The sequence below is a fragment of the Megascapheus bottae genome, chromosome 29 (assembly GCF_031878675.1).
Source record: "Megascapheus bottae isolate mThoBot1 chromosome 29, mThoBot2.hap1, whole genome shotgun sequence".
Taxonomy (NCBI): Eukaryota; Metazoa; Chordata; class Mammalia; order Rodentia; family Geomyidae; genus Megascapheus; species Megascapheus bottae.
Genome location: NC_143537.1, coordinates 10,344,228 through 10,364,853, shown reverse-complemented (window position 1 = coordinate 10,364,853; position 20,626 = coordinate 10,344,228). Strand labels below are relative to the sequence as shown.

The 20,626-nt window shown below is 43.5% G+C and overlaps 2 protein-coding genes and 1 long non-coding RNA gene across 3 annotated transcripts in view; all 3 read left to right on the top strand.

Annotated features, from left to right (window-relative positions):
- Nucleotides 1-20,626, top strand: part of LOC150044707 (ral guanine nucleotide dissociation stimulator-like) — a 358,565-nt gene that overhangs the window by 171,227 nt on the left and 166,712 nt on the right. The window lies entirely within an intron of this gene.
- On the top strand, nt 3,278-4,961 carry LOC150044712 (uncharacterized). The gene is made up of 3 exons (XR_016533047.1): nt 3,278-3,347; nt 3,955-4,103; nt 4,813-4,961. It is a non-coding gene; the product is annotated as an uncharacterized LOC150044712 (long non-coding RNA).
- LOC150044711 (maternal embryonic leucine zipper kinase-like) lies at nt 12,210-19,145 on the top strand. The gene is made up of 5 exons (XM_090321150.1): nt 12,210-12,221; nt 12,319-12,457; nt 12,616-12,823; nt 17,766-17,819; nt 18,293-19,145. Exons 1-5 carry the CDS (start codon nt 12,210-12,212, stop codon nt 18,918-18,920), a joined length of 1,041 nt encoding a protein of 346 aa, XP_090177276.1. The 3' UTR covers nt 18,921-19,145.

Below are 20,626 nucleotides of genomic sequence, written 5' to 3'. Positions count from 1 at the left end.
ATTTTTGGCTGTTTTCTGGTTAATGGAGATAACAGTCTCTTGGAAATTTCCTTCACAGGCTGGTGTTGAACTCTGTTCCTCAGAGCTCAACCTCCCAAAAAGCTAGGATTACAGGCACGAGCTACTGTCACCGTACAGAGCATTTATTTTGGACACATTCATTCAAACCTCTTCAATTTTTCAGAGAAAAGCATGGACTTCTCCCAGGTACCATCTTGTTTTATATTCTCAACTGTGACTTAGCCAACCCCATAAGAGTCCTGTTAATTCTGAAAAAGGGAGCCATAGAATGACTTCCTTTTCTTCCTCATCAGGTACAAATCACTGTGGCCTAACTGTGAGGAAGGTGAGCAAGTGAAGAAGTAAGTGGGCTTTGGGGCCAAGGGAAGGGCTGTCCTTGAAACGGGATCTTTGGAGCTTCTGATTCCAAGTACAAACTTCTCATTTGCACACCACTTGTGATTTCCAGCAGGGGATTGATGCTTGGGACTTGAGCAGATGGCAGAGCACACACTTGTGTGTGCTTCTGGTCTCAGGGATGACAGGGAGGGCTCTGTGCCCAAAGTCTAGAATCAATGTTAAAAATGCCTATCTTGATGAGAATTTTGAAGACTTGTACTCCAGAAGCTTCTAGACTTGTTTGGTGAAGAGCATCCTGCTTGCAGGAGTGTCTACTTCTTTCACCAGTTGCATGTGTGCATCTAAGATGAACAGCCTCTGCATGGGAATCATGGGAGAAATGGGCTATGGTGGGAGGTCCTGATGATAGGGAGGGTGGCTGTTCACTCTCCTGTCACCCATCTGCCCACAGCACCCTTTGTTCCATTTTTCGATGTGGATGGACTTTTCTCCTGATGATTTCTATGATCGCAAGGACAGACACACCCTGCATGAACTCATGTTCTACGTGATGTTCAACATGCCCTCCTCGGACCTGCTCCTGCATTTACACATTCTCCTTGACCAGCTGGAAGAACCTGTGACCTATCAGACCAAGAACAAGGCGGGGGAGTCCTTGTGTAGGTACCTGAGAGCTTGTGAGTAAGCATGGACGCAGGGTCCCTGGGGAAGGTCCTCCCAGGCCGGTGGTTGGCCGTGGGTCCTTATTACTACCAGTTTGGGACAATGACCTTTTACGGATATTAGATAGTAAACAGGCATGGCCATTCATTACATACACCCTACTTTCTCATCAATGTTCAGTCCAAATTCACATTCTACAACTTTTTCCCTTAGATCCTCATGGCATTTGTGTCACCCCAGGACTTGTGTAATCATCATGTATTTATTTCCATTCTCAGATTTGGGCCTGCAAAATGCAGTCACCCAGAACTCAGGACCCAGAAGCTACCGGTGATATCCACGATGGTGACAGATGGAGATGTGGAACCATCAGTACTGCATGAAGCGTGTGGATGGTGTACGGTTTTTCATTTGTAGAAAGGCCAAGGTCAGTTTTGAGTTTTATGGTCAACCAACTTGTTCTTAACCCAACATGTAGCAGATATACCTAGAGATACTTCCAAAGAAGAACAAGCAGAATTTCTTCCATTGAGTTTAAACACCACCTAGATCTGTTACAAACAGTTCAAATTGGCAAAGCACTTGGTTAGCAGGATCAATCAATGCCTATGCAATTAATAGAAAATGTGTCCATGCTTAAGTTTAGTAACTCAATAAGTAAGCATCAGGATGAGCACTTGTCTTTTTTGAGGACACTGCTGTGTTAGAGACTCCCTCCTCCTTCCCCCTCCCGTTCCCTTATCCTATGCTCCTGCAAATATTTATTTTTGGTAATGATTGCTGTCTGCTGTCTAATATTTATACCAAGAATTGTTTTAATTTTATTTGAATTGTGTTGTGCAATTCTTTTTTTTTTTTGCCAGATATGGAGCATGAACTGGGAACTGGACAATGTCCTTGGGCTTTCTTCGAGGATAGTGCTCTACCACTTGAGCCATAGCACCATTTCAGACTTTTTCTCTGTATGAGGTACTGAGGAATCGAGCCAGGTCTATGTGCATGCTAGGCAAGCACTCTACCAGTAGGGTAAACTCCCCACCCAACACAATTTTTTTCTTTTTTTTGTGGGTCATGAGGCTTGAACTCTGCCTGGGCACTGTCCCTGTGCTCTTCAGCTCAAGGCTACTGCCCTACCCTTGAGCCAAGCCCCACTTCTTGTTTTCTAGAGGTTAATTGGAAATAAAGAGTCTCAGGTCCTTTTGTGCCGGGCTGGCTTTGAACGTTGATCCTTAGATCTCAGCCTCCTGAGTAGCTAGGTTTAACAGGCATGAGCCACCATGCCCGGCTCCCGCACAATTCTTGAATACAAAGCAGTGTCCTTTTCCTTATGCAATCTGATGTCCCAGCACATGGGTCCTGAGTGGGGGGAAATAGATGGGAGTTGCATTTGGGGGAGTGAATCTGCTGGAGAGAGAGAGGAGAGAGGAGAGAGAGAAAGCCAGCCCCAAATTCCGACTCTATATGATAGTGTTCAAAGATGCCCCTGAAACTACTTTTTTGCACACTTTCATATGGGAACTGGGCTCTGCTAACCTCGGGGCTGACTTGCAAATGGAGCTGCACCACCGCAGGATTAGCCCAGTACCGCACGCGCATGCGCGACCGCGCACTGCTGGGCCCTGGAGAAGTGGCACGCATGCGCACGCGCACCCGGTGACCCTGGCTGCTGAGGGACAACCAGCACCAGAGAGGGAAGGCGGCGCTCAGAGGCCACCGCGGCCTCTTCTGGCCTTGGCGCCAGGTTTCTCCGTTCCCCGTCTTCACGTGGCCCTGGGGACTCCAGAGCTTTGCCCTCGCTGGCTCTGCACCCGGGGCGGCGACCTGGTGCAGGTGGGGCCTCTTCCGCCCGGGCCTGGTGTGTGGGGCGGCGTGGGGCCGCGTGGGCGCCGCCCGAGGCCGCCCGGGAACCGTCCCCGTCCCCGCTCTGAGGTGAGTGCACACGTCTTCTCCTCAAGAAAACCCACAGCACCGCCAGAGTCCACGTGCCCGTCAGGAGACTGGGTGAGCTCCCCGGGTCCTCACTGTGTCCTTGCACGTCTAGGTCCCCAGTGTCCACAAGGGATGCCAACCGCAAACAGAACCCCAGCATCGGTGGAAGGCCAGACTGCGAGAGGATTCACGCCTGTTTTTGATCCTTTACATCCTTTTATTCCTTTGTGTTTAATAATTTTAATCTTTCAGTAGCTAGAATTACAGGCCGGGAGTTTGGCCTAGTTCACACCCTAGGACTGACCAAAAAAAAATTTTTTTTTCGGGGAGAAACTGTGTAAAATGAAGGAAGAGGCCCCAAAGAGAAATGTAGGCATTGCCTGAGTTTTGAAATGGTAATCCCCCGTACAACACCTTAATAATAATAAAATTGCACATGAAACTTGTTTCCAGCTTTAAAAAATTTACTACAGCCTTGTCTAGCATTGAAATGCCACCTAAATGAACTAGTTGCTTTTTTGCATGTATGTGGTGGTGGGGAGGGAAGGTGTCATGGGCTCGAACTCTGGGCCTGGGCTTTGTCCTGGAGTTCTTCAGCTCAAGATTACCTTCCTATCTCTGCAGCCATAGCCCCACTTCCCGTTTTCTAGTGATTAATTGGAAGTAAGAGTCCCAGGCTGGCTTTGAATAGTGATCCTCAGAACTCAGCCTCCTGTGTAGCAAGGTTTGCAAGTGTGAGCCTCCAAGCCTGGCTGCTTTTGTTTTTAGTGTATATTTTTTTATGCCAGTCATGGGAACTGAACTCAGGGCCTGAGCACTGTCCTTGCACTTTCTCAAGGCTAGAACTCTACCACTTGAGCCACAGAACCACTTCCAGCTTTTTTGCTATGTATGTGGTACCAAGGAATCGAACTCGGGTCTTCGTGCATGTTGGGCAAGCACTTTTACCACTAGGCCAAATTCCCAGCCCCTTAGCGTACTTTTTTACTCCTTTATTCATAGCTTGGTGACTTACATGGGCTATCCTAGCAACTCAGGAGTTCAAAGCAAGCCAAGATAGGAAAAATTGTTGAGTTTGGAGGCAGAAGCCTGGGCCTCAACCTTTAATGACCAAGTCAACACTGTCCTTCATTTCATGGTTCTCAAAAATTGTAAGTTGGGGGTTGAAAGTTTGGCCTACTGGTAGAGTGCTTGCTAACATGCTCAAAGCCCTGGGTTCCATTCCTTAGTACCACATACACAGAAAAAGCCACAAGTGGTGCTGTGGCTCAAGTGGTAGAGTACTAGCCTTGAGAAAGCTCACAGACAGTCCCCAGGCCCTGAGTTCATGCCCTAGGACTGGGACAAATATTGTAAGTTGACCAGGCATTTGGTGGCTCATGCATATAATCCTAGCTATTTAGGAGGCCCAAATTTGAGAAGCAAGATTCAAAGTCAATCTGGACAGGAAAGATCATGAGACTCTTATCTTCAATTCAGGACCAAAACACCAAAAATTAAGCATGGCTTGACTGATAGAGCACTAGGCGGGAGCAAAAAAAGCTAAAGGATAGATCCCAAAGGATAATTCCCAAGCCCGGAGTTTAAGTGCAATTACCATCACACACACACACACACACACACACACACATCAGTATTCCTGAAAGCACTGTGGTTCTTTTTTTCTGATATAATTTTATTGTAATTAATATAAGGGTTACATTATATTCACCAGATAGAAGGTGCATTGCTTCACAAACATTGATACCTTTTCTCATGTTTTGGTCCCCATTTCCCTCCCCTTACCAAGCACTGTGGTTCTTTTTAATGTCCCCCTGAAGTGCACTTTCTCTTTTTCATTCATTGGTGATGTTTCCATAGGGAGGGCAGAGCATTGGCAATTACCTGAGTCCTGGCTGCTGGTGATTCCCCTGGTGAGAAGTGAGAACCTGGGAAAGCCCCACACAGTGCATAGATGGAGACATGAGAAGACGTGCATTCAGCTGCTTTTCCTTCCAAGAGTCTTTCTCTGTGGGGTGAGTTGTATTTCTTCCCAAGTAAAGCTAATGCATTTTATGGCTATTGTGGGTGTCTTCTTTAAAATGTCAGCTATTACAAACCTGCTATTTCATCTCTTATCACCATGTGTTTTCTGGTAGCCTTCATTGCTCTGAGAGAAATAGAATGTTCCAGGTTTTATCATGGGAAATTTATTTATAGCTGTAGGGAAGGACTTATGGTTCTTTTGCTCTAATGAATTAAGAAACTTTTTGTTTTGGTCAGTAAGGGGCTTGAACTGTGGGCCTGGGTGATGTTCCTGAGCTCTTCACCTTACCCCTTGAGCAACAGCGCCACTTCCGGTTCTCTAGTGGTTTATTGGAGATAAGAGATTCTTGGTCTTTACCGCCCACACTGGGCACAAAGATCCTCAGATCTCAGCTGTCTGAGTAGCTAGGATTACAGGCTTGAGCCACCTCACCCAGCTTTGAATTAAGAAACTTCTAAGTGAATGTATTGATAGTCTTCAGTGAACTTATTTCCATGGTATAGGTGATTTGTTATAATATCTTTATGGAAAACCAAAATATTAGGGACAGGGCCCATTCCCAGAGTTCAAGTCCCATGACTGACAAAAAGTAAATAAATGAATAAATAAAGTAATATCAAAGTACTTTGGCCAAATGAAACAGAAATTGAGAGCATTTTTAATTCTTTAGTTTTACTCGGCATCTTCTTGTATTAATATGGCAAGCAAGGTTTTTAAAATGCTATAATCTATTAATTTTATTTTTTGAAAAATAATGAAGGCATGTACATGAATATGTACAGTAAATTTCTCCTCTGATGCTTAATAAGTTTAGAGTTAATTACAACAAAGACATGGTGACAAGTATCAAGATAATAAATTGATTTCCTGCCATTAAGTAGATTAAATTAGTAGGAAAATTAGTGTCACAATTATGATATATAGAAAAATGTGTGGGCAACACACTTGTGTAGCTGTGTAGTTCGATGCCTTTATAGCAATGTTGTAGAAATTCAATAAATTTCTTCAAGCACAAAGGATTGAGACATGATAGTTTTACGTAGAACAGAGAAAATACCAAATAGTCTTCAACAGATGCATTCATAATTTTGGGGGTTTTTTTTGTTTGTGTGTGTGTATGTGTTGGTATGGGAGCTTCAGCTTAGGGCCTTGAGCTATTACTTATTTTTCCCTCAAGGGAGGTGCTCTAATACTGGAGGTAGCTATACTTCTACTTCCAGTAGAAGTTATTGTTATTTTTTGCCAGTCTCAGGGCTTGAACTCAGGTTTGAGCTCTGTCCTTGGGCTTTTTCAAGGTTAAAGTTCTACCAGTTGAGCCACAGCACCATTTCCAGCTTTTTCTGTATATGTGGTACTGAGGAATGGAACCTGGGTATTCGTGTGTGATGGGCAAGATACCTTTGAATCTGGCTCCTCCAATCTTGACAAATGTGAGCCACCAGCATGCTGACATATACATTTGTTTTGTCATGCTGTGACAAAGTAGGAAATTTTGTTGCTTGCTAACTTAACATCAACCGTTGTATATCATTGGTTTGGGTGTGGCTTGTCTAGATCAGCTGCTCAGTTTCTAGCAGGGCACATCAGTTTGTAGTCCTTCCTGGAATGTGGGGACCTCTTCCAAGCTTAAGGGATGGCTGGTAGTGTTAATGTTCTGTGATTATAAGACTGTGATTTCTGCTTACCTGTCATCCAGGCATCATTGTCAGCTCCTAGATGTCCCCATAGTTAGTTGCTAAACATCTTCTCTCCATTGGAAGGGGTGTCCTTACTGTTTTATTTCCCCTCTTGGAGTTATTGACCATTAGAAAGGCCTTAATTTGAGATAATTCCCTGGAAGAAACTCATAAGTAGCTCTTGTGGGAACTAGTTACATCTTCAAAATCTCTTTAATTATGTTATCATGGGGTAAAGGACAGTGAGAGATGCTGCCCAGATGGAGGATAAAAGACTTCTCAAGTTCTGAATTGCTATGGATCAACAAAGAATTCAACCTATTGAATTTGGTAGGTTTAAGCAGGAATAAGTGGAACCATTAAAGAGCTATTTATTAGTCTAAGGGTCCTGGATGTCAGAAATTGGTAGTGTTGAGCTATTGTTAGATTTTATTTACTAAAAGAAAATTCTTTGGCTGGTATGCCAGATTGACAGCTCTAGTGAATGAAAGACAGGAGGTAAACGCAGAAGATTCAGAGATGGGACGGAGATAAAAATGTTAGACATATTTTAAAAGGAAATCTTGTCAGTAATGGATGTGGGATGGATCCAAAGGCAAAATTCTTCACTGAAATTTTCTTTTTCAAAATCAGGACATTTTTCCAAGGAGGAATCTGGGACATAAAGATGGTCCAGAAAGAACATATTTCATGCAGCAATACTACATTATTTAGTGCAACTTCCCTATAAAGATAAATCCCTAGGAATACTTGTGCTAGTATGATGAACACTTTGCCACTATAAATCACCAGGGCTAGCTAGAGGTTTTGTGCAGGTGTGGACCCATGGCCTTGATCAGAGCCTAGGTGCTATCCCTAATTTTTATTTCTCAAGGCTTGTACTGTATTACTTAAGGCAAAGCTGCACTTCTGGCTCTTTTGGTGGTTAATTGGCAATAACACTCCTACAGATTTTTCCTGTCTGGTCTGGATTCAGTGATCTCAGCATTCTAAAGAGCTAGGATTCAGATAGGAGTGACTAGTACCCAGAAAAGCATTTTGTTTAGGTGAAAGGACTTAAGGAATATGTATTCTTCAGGGAGATTCAATCTCATTACTAAATAAATTACCAAGACCAATTCCTGTAAATCTACTCCCACAACAATAGACATACTTAAGGGTCTCAAGGGTCTATATCATCTTTTCCCAAAACAATAGTGTCTTTGAAGGGGCAATGTGTGGTGGTGCAGGCCTATAATCCCAGCTACATGTGTAGAAGACATAGGAGGATTGGGTTCTCACTGGTTTGGATAACATTAGCATAAGACCCTCTATGAAAAGTAAACCAAAAAGGGAAAGGGCTAGAGGCATGCTGGAAATCTGCCTAGTAAGTGTGAGGCTCTCAGTTTAATTTGCAGTTCTACCAACCATCAGGAAAAAGAATAGCATCTCCACCTATTTTCTGATGGTAGAACAGAAAACATAAAGCTGTATACTTGTTGAGGTCATGATTGTGGTGGCTGGAATGTGTAAACAACTTGCTAGCCAGTTGGAGGCATGGCCTCCAAGCTTCCTACACAGAGGCTTTGGGCATGCATCCTGGTATGTGTTAGGATGAGAGGGAGTGCGGGACCTAGGTTGCTTTGAATAACTGTTAGCAGTGATAACATTAGCCCCATGAGAGTTTAGTGAGATGGAATCATCCATTTTTGACTGAGCCATCTCTTAAAGATACAACCTCCTGACATTGCCGCATAGAGAAGTTAAATTTCATTGAGATTCTGGGGTTGACAAACCATCATCAGGCTTCTGGCAGAGGCAGGTGAGAACATTGGAAGCCCAAGACATTCATATGATTATGCACCTTGGTCTACACTTTGATCTCCCTGATCCTGATAGTTTCTGTATTTGGGGCCATCTCACAGCCAGGATCCATCAATCCATGTCTGTTCTGTATGCCAGCTTCTGTTATGCAGACTGTGTTATAAACTGCTAGGCAATAGTAAGAACAAGGATCGAGATGTGAACAAAAATGGAGGTGTGGCTTCCTTTATGGTGCTCAATTATCATTAAAAGGTTATGTAGGTTAATCAGAAATCTATATGTCACTTCATAATTCTTTTGTAGAGCCACTGCTATATGATCCAGAATGAGCAGTCTATTTATACATAGCACAGACACTCCCAGGAACACAAAAGACTCCATTAATATTTGTGGGTCAGTACTAGGACTTAATATCTATATCTATATCTCTAATTTTTTATTAATCTTCTTTCAAAATATATCTAATAATAACAATTTTCCATGATTTTTGTCTAAAATAATTTTTAGAAGTATTCCATTGGGTAAAACATTCTAGGTTACCTTTATTATTCTATTCTCTTAACTTACTAGTTCTTCTTGGAAGTTAAAAAAAAGGAAAAACAGGCTCTCTGGCTGAGTGCCAGTGGCTAACAACTGTAATCCTAGCTACTCAAGAGGCTGAAATCTGAGGATCACTGTTCAAAGTCGGCCCAGGCACTAAAGTCCCTGAGACACTTATCTCTAATTAACCAGCAGAAAATGGGAAGTGTCACAGTGGCTCAAGGGATAGGGCTTAGCAGCCACATGTGGTCAGTTGCCATCCTATTGGACAGCAGAGGTACAGAGGTAAGGAAGAACTGTAAAGAAGAAAGTCACTGGGCTAATCTATCTTGAGACTATACAAGAATAATCTAGATTCCAGATTGTCCTTTGACTACATATTTGGCTTAAAGAATCATTGAAATCTTAAATTTTGACCTTTCTATCCATAAAATGGGGACAGTCATACCTGTCCATCATTAGGACTCAAATCTAGAAAGGATGTTCTAAGAGTGTAAGCCTTGCTAACATAGGCTCCTGCGGAACTGGAGTAGAGAGGCTCCATCAATAATTTAGCCTGAGCTCAGAGAGAACTGAAGAATGGAATTGCATCAAACTAAGTTTCTGCATGACAAAGGACACCCTTGGCAAGCATAAAAGATACCCTGCAGATTAAGAGGAGGCTTTTGCACTTATAGATAAGTAAAAGACCTAGAATCCTGATTGTACAAAGAAGTCAAGAAATTCAAGAGGCTAACAGTTAACTACCCAGTTAACAAAGCCAAGTGGAGACTACTTTGTGTGTGTGTGTGTCGCTCATGGGGCTTGAACTCTGGGCCTGGGAGCTGTCCTTGAGCTTTTCAGCTCATGGATATGCCCTACCGCTTGAGCCACAGCCCCACTCGTGGTTATCTAGTGGTTAATTGGAGATAAGAGTCTCATGGAATTTAGTGCCTAGACTGTCTTTGAACCCTGATCCTCAGATCTCAGCCTCCTGAGTCCCTAGGACTACAGGCATGATCCACCATGCCTGGCAAGTAGAGACTTCTCAGAAATAAAAATGATCATTATTCACATTTAAGAAATGTTCATTAAGTAATGCACCTTCTATCTGGCGAATATAATGTAACCCTTCTATTAATTTCAATAAAAATAAATTTTTAAAAAAAGAACTGTTCAGCATCTCTAGCCATAAAGGAAATGCAAATCAAAACACTACTGAGGGGGCTGGGAGTTTGGCCTAGTGGTAGAGTGCTTGCCTAGCATGCATGAATACCCGGGTTCGATTCCTCCGTACCACATACATAGAAAAAAAAGCCGGAAGTGGTGCTGAGGCTTAAGTGGTAGAGCTCTAGCCTTGAGAAAGTCCAAGGACAGTGCTCAGGCCCTGAGCCCAAGCCCAAGACTGGCAAAAAAAAAAAAACAACAACCCCAAAACACTACTGAGATTCAAAATTAAAACAAAACAATAAAAAAGAACCCCAACACTCAAAAACATAAATTCTTTGCTAAAGTAATTATACAAAAGAAGGCTCATCATCATGGTTTCAAGTTTGATGTTTTGTAGTGTTTGCATAGTAGAAAATTTGCTCCAGAGTCTCCAAAGGGAGGTAGATGTTTTGTTTTTGGCTTTGCCAATCCTGGGGCTCAAACTCAGGGCCTGGGTCTGATCTTAGTTCCCCCTCAATCATAGCACTGTATCATTAGAGCCACACAGCTCCACTTTTTGCTTGTTGGTGGTTAGTTGGAATGAAGAGTCTCACAGAAATTTCTTCCTTGGTTACCTTTGAACAGCAATCCTCCTGAGTAGCTAGGATTACAGGCTGCTGTAATTCTACCAGTGCTACCAGTAGTAAAAATGTAATATTGAATTAGTAGAGACTAGGGCAAAAGCTCACTAGGGCACAAGCTCACTAAATAGAAAAATTACTTGGATAATATATTTCATGATGCTGGTATGGGACTTGATCTCAGGTTCTTGGTGCTAGCCTTGAGCTGTTTTGATGAAGTCTAGTGTTGTACCATTTGAGCCACAGCTCCAGTTTGAGCTTTTTTCTTGTTTATCAGAGTCCTAAAGTCTCATGGCTTTTTTTTGTTGGGGCTAAGCTTGTACCTCAAGCCTCAGATCTCAGCCTCTTGAGTAGCTAGCAACAGGCCTTGGCCATTAGCACCTGGCACAATAATTATTTTAATATGGATTAAAAGAATGCAATGGTGGGCACTGGAGAAAAAGTGAGTTTGTAACACAAACTGTTCAAGCTGATGTTTGAAGCCAAAATATTGTGTAGAGGGGATGGTTACTGTCTGAGGGTTTCTGTAGGGAAAGTGTCTGAACAGGTAACTTAAGGTCTTGGAGTAGATAGATTTGGAGCACAACATTTGTGGGCCGAGGGATACTTCCAGACTTTCTAGTCAGTCAGTTTAACAATTGTGCAGTGACACAAACGGGCAGTGTCCAAAGACAAATCAAGCAAACAAACCAACACCTCAAATCCTAGCTTTGTGAGTTATGCTATTCCCACATTGGCTTTGAAAAGACCTCTAGCATCCTCAGCTAGATGCCCACAGGGGGAGTGAACATGGTTTTTGAACTGGTGGTTCCAGGCCTGGCACTCAGGGCTGGCAGGGATTTTGTGGTGCACCTGCTTCCCCTCTCTGCTGGTTGGTCTGGGATACAGAAGAAGGAGGCTGCAGTGGGGCGCTGGGGACCAGCCTCAGAAGGGAGAAATCCAGGTTGAAGGTGGACTGATCAGGTGCCTCTGGATCAGGGTGGGCACTGCAGGACCAGCCTGTGGGCCTGGATCTTAAGTTAGGGGTTGGACCATCATAAGTCTGGAACTTGGACTCTGTGTCCTGTCCTCTTCTTGGTAGGTGTCTTGGGGACACCTGCAGAGGCCCTGCTAGACCATGGTGTCCTCTGGGTCCATATCCAGAAAAGAGTCCAGAAGCAGGCCATCGGATTAGGCACCAGCTGATGTGGGCACTGGCTGATGGGGGCCAGGAGTTTGGGGAGATAAGGAAGAATCTGTGACCTTAGCAGTCCATGGTGACCAATAAGACAGGTGTGGGCTCTAGAACCATGTTGACTCCTGCTTCCCATGGGAAAATGGAGTCAACAGATAGCACATGCTCTATATTTTCCTCCACAGAGGAGGACAACCTTGCCAGCCAACACCATGAACAGCAGACCATTGGCTATGGCTCCTTTGGGTAGGTGAAGAAGACCTATCACCATGTCACAGACAGTAAGGTAGCAGTGAAAATCTTGGGGACAAGAGTACTCCATGCTGGTGGAAAATGAGGTGGACGTTGTGAAGGCTCTGAATCACTCCATGTGATCAGGGTGATCAAGTGATCCAGGGAGAGGAACTTGTGTACCTGGTGATGGAAATGGCCACCAAGGGAAACCTGCAGAGCTGGATCGAAGCATCATGCCAGCTTTTTGACAATGAAGCCAGGAGGTTGCTGAAGCAGATAGGAAGTGCGCTGCAGTCCTTCCATTGGCATGGGATTGCCTGAGGATTGCCCCAGGACAGCTGATCACAGATCTTCGTGGTACCTATGTGTTCTGAGCCCCTGAGCCCTGGTGTCTGGGCACCACCCTGTTGTGTATGATTATGGGACAATTCCCATTTAAAGGGAGCACCTCCAACCAGCTCTGCACAGAGATTGTCGAGAGCAGGTATGATGTGCCACCGCACTTGACTGCCAGAGGATGTCACGTCATTTTCCAGCTCTTAATTTTAGACCCTCAGCAGAGGCCTGATATACAAGCCATGGCACACATGTGGTTTGATGGAGTTGAGGAAGCTTCCCTGTATCTGGTTGAGCCCCTGCCCAAGCAGTGGTGAGCAGGATATGTTCTATGGGGTACAGTGAATCTCAGATCTGCACATCAGTTCTGCACAGATCCTTTGATAATGTGATAGCCACCTGCTTTTTCATTAAAGATGGCCATAAGTCAGAGAGAGTCAGCCCTGTGACAGCTCAATCCCTGGACTGGGGTATTTAGCCATATGCCACTGTCCCAAACCTTTCCACCTTCCTACTGGAAATTTGTTCGTTGCCATTGCCCTCTCAGTGTCTGTGATGAAAAGCAGACAGGCAGAAGTGCCTCTCTGCCTGCCTTCTGCAGAGGAGCTCCAGCCACAGCCTCATGGCATATCATGAGTCAGTGGCTGCCCTCCAAGGCTCCTCCCTGCAAAGAGCCATGAGGAGAACACAGCTTCAAAATCTCTTCCCTCTGCACAGCCCCAGAATGAGAACAGAGTCTTGCAGGCTACCAAGAGTTAGGGCTGCAAGGAGCCTGGAATAAGGCCTAAGAGATATGACTGGTAAGGCTGTAAGCAGCTGTCAGAGGAGGCTGTGCAGATAGCTCCTGCTGCTGGGCTCCCAACATGCTCAGCAAAGACCCCTGGCTGCTCTTACTTTCGGCCTGGAACACCTCATAGGGCAATGTGTTTCCCTTGGAGCAGACACAGCATGATGGTAGAGCCTGTAGCTCCAGAAGAAAACAGGGGTGGTGAGCAGGATGTTGGCTATTTGAGGAAACTGAGAGAGTGCCTAAAACAACATTTTTTCAGGAAAAACAAAATCCAGATTTCTCCAAGTCTGCCAGGTGCTATTACTTGCAGGTTATCACTTCCTTTTTGTTTTGTTTTCTGTTATCTTTTTCTTCTGTGTCTGTCTCTCTTTGTTTTGGTTTGGTTTTTTGCCAGTCCTGGGCTTAAGCTCAGGGCTAAGCACTATCCTTGGGTTTTCTCAAGGCTAGAGCTCTACCACTTGAGCCTCAGCACCACTTCCAGCTTTTTTCTATGTATGTGGACCCAGGTCTTCATGCTGCTAGGCAAGCACTCCACCACTAGGCCAAACTCCCAGCCTGTCTCTCTTTGTTTTTATATGTATTTTTAGTTGTACTGATATTAGTGCTTTACCTCAGGGCCTGACGCCCCAACTTTCCCGTTGGTTTGTTTTGTTGTTGTTTTTAATTTTTTCTCAAGGATGGAAGCTTGGACAATTTGAGAAATCAACCTCTTTCAGAATTTTTTTTGGGGGGGAGTGTGGTTAAAAGGAGTCCTATGGGAATGAGACTCTCATCTTCAATTAACCAGCAATAGGCAGGAAGTAGTAGAGCTCTAGTCATGAACCAAACATAGCAAGTTCAAGCTCACCACTGCCTCTCACTGGAACAAGTCTCATGGACTTGCCTGCCTAAGTTGTTTTTGTTTTGTTTTGGTTTTTTTTGCCAGTCTTGGGGCTTGAACTCTGGGCCTGAGCACTGTCCTTGGACCTTCTCAAGGCTAGAGCTCTACCACTTGAGCCACAGCACCACTTCTGCCTTTTTCTATGTATGTGTTACAGAGGAATCGAATCTGGGTCTTTGTGCATACTAGGAAAACACTCTACTAGTAGGCCAAAATCCCTGCCCCCAGGCTGGTTTTGAACCACAATCCTCAGATTTCAGCTATCTGAACAAGTAGGACATAGGTGTGAGCCGTGATGTAAAAATCTTTAATTGGCTCATTTCTTTCACCTTTTTTATATTTATTTTACTTTTTCTGTTGCTTTGTTTTATATTTGTTTAGTTCGTGTCATCTAGTTTGTTGTTAGAGATGAACTACTCACCCTCATTTTTTTGTCTTTATTTTTTAAGCTCAAAATTTGGAAGCTCTTGGGATGGGTAGTGTGGCCTATTGTTAGAGGGTCACTTAGCTTTCAAGAAGCCCTGCGTTCAATTCTATGGTACTACATATACAGAAAGAAGCTGGAAGTGGTGCTGTGGCTCAGGTAGTAGAGTGCTACCCTTGAGAAACCCCAAGGTCAGTTTAAGCCCCAGGCCTGCTAAAAAAAAGAATTTTTTTTCATTATTCAGAGAATAGTTTATTAGTTTCTATAATCAAACCCACATAGACAAGACCTTACATATTTAATATAGTATGTTTACCCCTGTACAAATGAAGAAAAATAAGTTTAACATTTCTAGGCTAATACGGCTATTAATTTCTGTACAAGGCCAACTCAACACAATAAACGGGGATACTTAAAAAATGAAAAATTTTGAAAAAGTTAAAAAAATTTGGAGGCTCTACAACATGGACCAGAGGTCAACTACTTGCCTTTTTTTTCTCTTTTTTTCTTTTTGCCCCCATTGTAAGGCTTGAACTTAATGCCTGCGAGCTATCTCTGAGCTCTTTTGCTCAAAGCTAGCAGTCCACTCCACCATTTTGCAACACTGTGCAACTTCTTGGTTTTGAGAAATAATTAGAAGTAAGGGTCTCACAGGAAATTTTGTCCAGACAGACTTTGAACCATGACCCTCAGATTGATGAGCAAGATTACATGTGTGAGGCACTGGTGCCTGCCCTGGTTCTTCTAAAAAATAAATTTTTTTGGTTGTGTGTTAGGGCTTGAATTCTGAGTCTGGGCAGAATCTAGAATCCAGAATCCAGAAGTTGTTTCTTCTCCCCTACCCTCAAAGCAAGTTGGTGTACAATTAGAGGCAAAACTCAACTTCAGGATTTTTTTTTTTATGCTGGTACTTAGGGCTTGACTCTTCTAGAGGATTGTCTTTTTGTTTTTCTTTTCTTTTTTGTTGTTTTTATTACAAGGCTCACAAGCTCTACTATTCTAGCCACAACTAAACTTGTGCCTTTCCCTTTTATTTATTTTATTTTATTTTTGCCATTCCTGGGGCTGAAACTCAGGGTGTGGGCACTGTCTTTGGACACATTTTGCTCAAGGTTAGTGCTCTGAGCCACAGTGCCACTTTTGGCTTTTTCTGTGTATGTGGGTCATGGGGCTTGAATTTGGCCTGGGCATTGTCCCAGAGTTCTTTATCTCAAGACTATCACCCTACACTTGAGCCAAGCCCTACGTCCCATTTTCTAGGGGTTAACTGGAGATAAGAGTCTCAGCTTCTTTTGTGCCTAGGGTAGCTTTGTTGTTCCTGTGCTAAGGCTTGAACTCAGGACCTGATCATTGTCCAAAATATTTTTTTCCTCAACCTTTCAGGGAGTATCATTAGAGCCAAAACTGAACCTCGGAGTTCGGTGTTTTGTTTTAATTCAAGGCTTCTTTTGTTGTGTTTTGGTTCTTGTGATAGGGCTTGATCTCAGGGCATGATCACTGTCAAAGATTTTTTACATCAGAGTTTATAGGGAGTACAATCAGACCTGAAACCCAATTTCCAAGTCTTTTTCAAAGCTGCAGATTTTTCAGATTCAAGGCTAGCAAGTTCTACTACTTGAGCCATGACAAAACTTATTCCTTTTTTTTGGTGGTTAATAGAAAATAAAGAGAAACCAATGGAAATTAATAGAAACCAAGAGCAAGGGGTGGCACTGTGGCACTTAAGAGTTCAAGGACAGCATCCAGGCCAGAGTTCAAGTACCATGGCCAGAAAACACCACCACCCAAAAAGACAAAAAGACACTATAAGTTTAAGCCTATAACAAGCTCTCACATAAACAAATCTCATGGGCTTTCTTTCCCCGGCTGGCTTCAAACTACAATCCTCAGATTTCAACAACTGAGTAGGTAGGATTATAGGCATGAGTCATGTTATTGAACTTGTGATTTGACAGTTCAATTTCCTTGCCCTTCATTTCTTTCCTGCTTTTTTGTGGTTGGCCTTGTACTCAGGGCCTGAGTACTGTCCTTAGGATGTTTTATTTTACTCCATAGATGGTAGTAACTACCTCTTGTTTCAAACTAGATCCTTCTTTCTTGGCATAGGATCTGGCACTTGAGCCCCCTCTTCTAGCCTTTGTTCTTCATCAATTTGAATATATCAACCCAGTAACTCTGGTTTACAAAGCAAGAACTTTATAGGAAATCAGGTTTCCTTTTACCCCATAGACTCCTAATGGAAGTGGATATGGACCAGAAGTTGCTCATATTTCTACCACCAAGGGAAGTGGGAGAGAATGGAGAGAGGCCACTGACCCAGTGAAGCAGTGCAGAGAAACCTGCATAAAAGGAAAGATCTGCATGCAAGGATGGAAATCCACAGAAACCAGAGAAAAGCACCCTACATTTGGCTTCACTCCTGATACTCCCCCAACCCCAAGCTTAGTATTTCTTGGACAACACTTTCTATGACTTAGCAACACTTCCTATGTCTCAGAGGCCAGTTTGAAGTTTCTCTTATTCTCAGGGTTTATCTTGTGATTCATCTTTTATTTTCTTGTAGCCTTTTAATTTTCCTTTTTCCTTTTTTGTCAGTCTTGGAGCTTGAACTCCGGGCCCTGGCCACTGTCTCTGAGCTTCTTTTGTGGGGGACTAGCATTCCACCTACCACTTAAGGCACAGCACCACTTCTGGCTTTTTCTGTTTATGTGGACTAAGAAATCTAATCCAGAGTTTCATGCATGCTAGGCAAACATTCTAATTCTAAGCCATATGCCCAGCCCCTAATTGCACATTTTTAAAAGGGAAATACTAGGATAGTTGGAGAAAGCCCCAGGACCTACGCACAAGAATCCCAGGTCCTTAAGCCTGGAGCACATGGACAGTGTTCTTGAGGAGCAAGTCCTAAGATCCCATGGCCCAGGAGAAGGAGGGTTGTGCTTGGCTAATGATCACCATAGCAATCCACCTGGAGTCCTTGACATCAGTCCTCAAGGACTATGAGCTCAAGGGATCCATGCCTGGCTGTAATTGGTCCATTCCTGCCTGCTGTCAGTAGGCTCACTTGTGATTGGTCCATTTCCTCACTGCTTTCATAGGCCATTGTGAGGTCCCAGCAGGGGTTATTAAAGGCAGTTAGGTAGTTATGATACCTTTGATAGTTACAGTGCTGAGCAGTCTCCTTTGGCTGACCTGCTAGACAAAATCAGTGCTAGGTAAATTCTTTCTTTTAGGGGGCAGAAGTCAGAGGGAGGCTTTGTGTTTGTGTGGGTTTGGGAATTTCCATTAATCTAATTTTACTTAAGATTTGCTGCTTATCACATGGATTCCATTCATTTCCATTAAGATTTGCTACCTGCCTTATTTATTGAGTAAAAATTAAGATTTACTTCTGCTGAATTTATGTATCTAAGTTAGTAATTAAGATTGTCTCCCTGACACTCTATCTTAAGATGGAGCCAGGCACATTTGAGTACATGTCATAGTCTGTCATGTTGGAGAAGACCTTTTCTGAGCAATATGAAGCCGACGAGATCATTGGGGGTGGAAGCTATGGTGTGGAGCTGAAAGCCTATCACCACTTCACAGACAGCTAGGAGGCAGTGAAAATGCTGAAGGAGGGAACCTCAGCAGGGTGGAAAATGAGGTGGATATTATTAAAAATCTCCACCATCCCCATGTGATCCAGGAAGAGAGATACACCTGGTCCTGGAAATCTGGCAAGGCTCACAGACTTACACCGCCATCATTTTGAGGATGAAGCCAGGAGGTTTCTGAAGCAGATCATCAGTGCCGTAGTTTACTTACACCAGAACAGAATTGCACACCGTGACCTAAAGCCTGACAACATCCTACTGGATGACCATGGCAATGCCAAAGTCGGTGACCTGGGGCTGAGTGTCAAGATTGCCCTGGGGCAGTTGCTTACAGAAAAATGTGGTGCCTTCATATTCCGTGCCCCATTTGATGGCTTCAAGGTGGACCTCTGGGGTCTGGGCACCATCTTGTTTTTCATGGTGACGGGAAAATTCCCATTTGAAATGACCACATTCAAAAGGCTAACTACACAAATTGTGCAGGGCAGTTACGAGGTGCCATTTTACCTTACTGCAAAAGGGCTTAGCATCCTTTTGAAGCTCTTAACAGTAGACCTGAAACAGAGGACAGATATACAGCAGATCTTGGTGCACCCATGGTTTGAGTTGAGGAAAGTTCCCTGTATCCAGAGGAACCATTGCCCCGCCAACTGGATCCAACCATTGTCACCGCCATGTGTGCCATGGGGTACACAGAAGCTCAGATCTGCCAATCAGTAATGCAGAAGGCTTTCGCCGAAGTTATGGCCATCTACTGTTTGATTCAAGATGGCCTAAAGAGAGAGTGGCATCCCAGTGAAAATTAAAACAGTGACCTCGTGTAGTAGAGCTCTAGCCTTTAACAAAACACCATTACTTCAAGAACACATGAAAGCAAGTCTCATGGATTTTCCTGCCCAGGCTGGCCTCAAACCAAGGTCCTTAGATTTCACCTACCTACCATGAGCAGCTTGGATTGCAGGTATGAGTCTCTAAAAATCTTTAATAGATTCCTCTTTGCCTCCCTTTAACTTTATAGTTCTGCTTGTTTTTTCTTTTTTTCTTGATGGTGTTGTTAGTGAATTTTATGGCTTGTAATTGAAGGCCTGGCCACTCTCCCTAAAGTTTTCTCTCTCTTTCTTTCTCACTCCCCACCTCACCTCCCCCCCACCCCGTCTTCTTTATAGCAGGCTCTGTTACTTGAGCCATAGCTCAACTTCTGTCATTTTTTGGTGGTTAATATGTGATAAGAGTCCCATGGGTAGCCCAGGCATCTACAGAGAGGATTGAAATCTGAGGATCTTGGCTCGAATCCAGCCTGGGTCAGAAAATTCATGAGACTCTTATCTCCAATGAACCATCCAGAGACAGGAAGTAGTATTATTGGACCCTTGAACAAAATACCTGGCACTCACTAAAACAAGTCTCATGGATTTTCCTGTCCATGATCTTCAAATTTCACCCACCATGAGCAGCTTAGATTACGGGTGTGAGTCTAGACTTTTAAAACTGTAATTATAATCAGGAGGCTGAGATCTGAGGCTCGCAGTTCAGAGCCAGCCTAGGCACTAAACACTATGACACTCTCATCTCCAATTAACCACTAGAAAATGGGAAATAGGGCTGAGGTTCAAGGGGTAAGGCGGAGCCTTCTGCTGAAGAGGTCAGGGAAAATGCCCAGGCCCAGAGTTCAAGCCCCATGACTTACAAAAACATCCAACAACAACAACAACAAAAAAAAAACCTATGATTAATGGATTTTCTTTGCTATCCTTTTCATTTATTGTCGTTTTTTGGTGCAGGTTTTAAGACCTATTTAGAAGGCCTATCCAGTCTCTTTGAAGTTCTTTTCCCACCCCTCTTCTTTCTCAAGGATTAGTATGTAGGAATTATTTATTTCCTAAGAATTTAGAAATTGTTAGAAATCTCAATTATGTTGCCTTTCACTGATGTTTGGGTAGATTTTCTTTCTTCCTCTTTGAACATAACATCACTTTATTATTACCATTTCTTTATGTGATGCTGAGGAATATAACCCAAGTCCTCATGCATGCTAGGCAAGCACTCTTAAATCACATTTCCAGTTTCTCTCTGTCTCTGTCTCTTGCTTGAGCAAGCTTCACACCTTGAGCCACAGTGAAAATTCGGTGTTTTTTGGTTTTTTAAGGGGTGGGGTTGGTGGTTAATAGGAGATAAGAGGCTCAAGGGTAGCCAAGGGCACTAGAGGGAGAATTGAAATCTGGTCCATGAAATTCTTATCTCTAATTAACCACCAGTGGGCACATAAGTCTCATGAGCTTTCCTGCCCAGGCTGGCTTTGAACCATAATCCTCACAGTCTAGCTAACTGAGCACTCAGGATTACAGGAGTGACTCTTACCTGCAATCAAACACTAGTAGAAAGTAGTAGAGATGTAGCTATGAGCAAAACACCTAGTATTGAACACA

What these genes read in the sequence shown, in the direction of transcription:
- LOC150044711 (XM_090321150.1), top strand. An exon ending in GTTGCTGAAGCAGATAGGAA is followed by an intron (nt 12,458 to 12,615) that starts GTGCGCTGCAGT and finishes TCCCATTTAAAG; the next exon opens with GGAGCACCTCCAACCAGCTC. An exon ending in CTAGACAAAATCAGTGCTAG is followed by an intron (nt 17,820 to 18,292) that starts GTAAATTCTTTC and finishes CATGTGATCCAG; the next exon opens with GAAGAGAGATACACCTGGTC.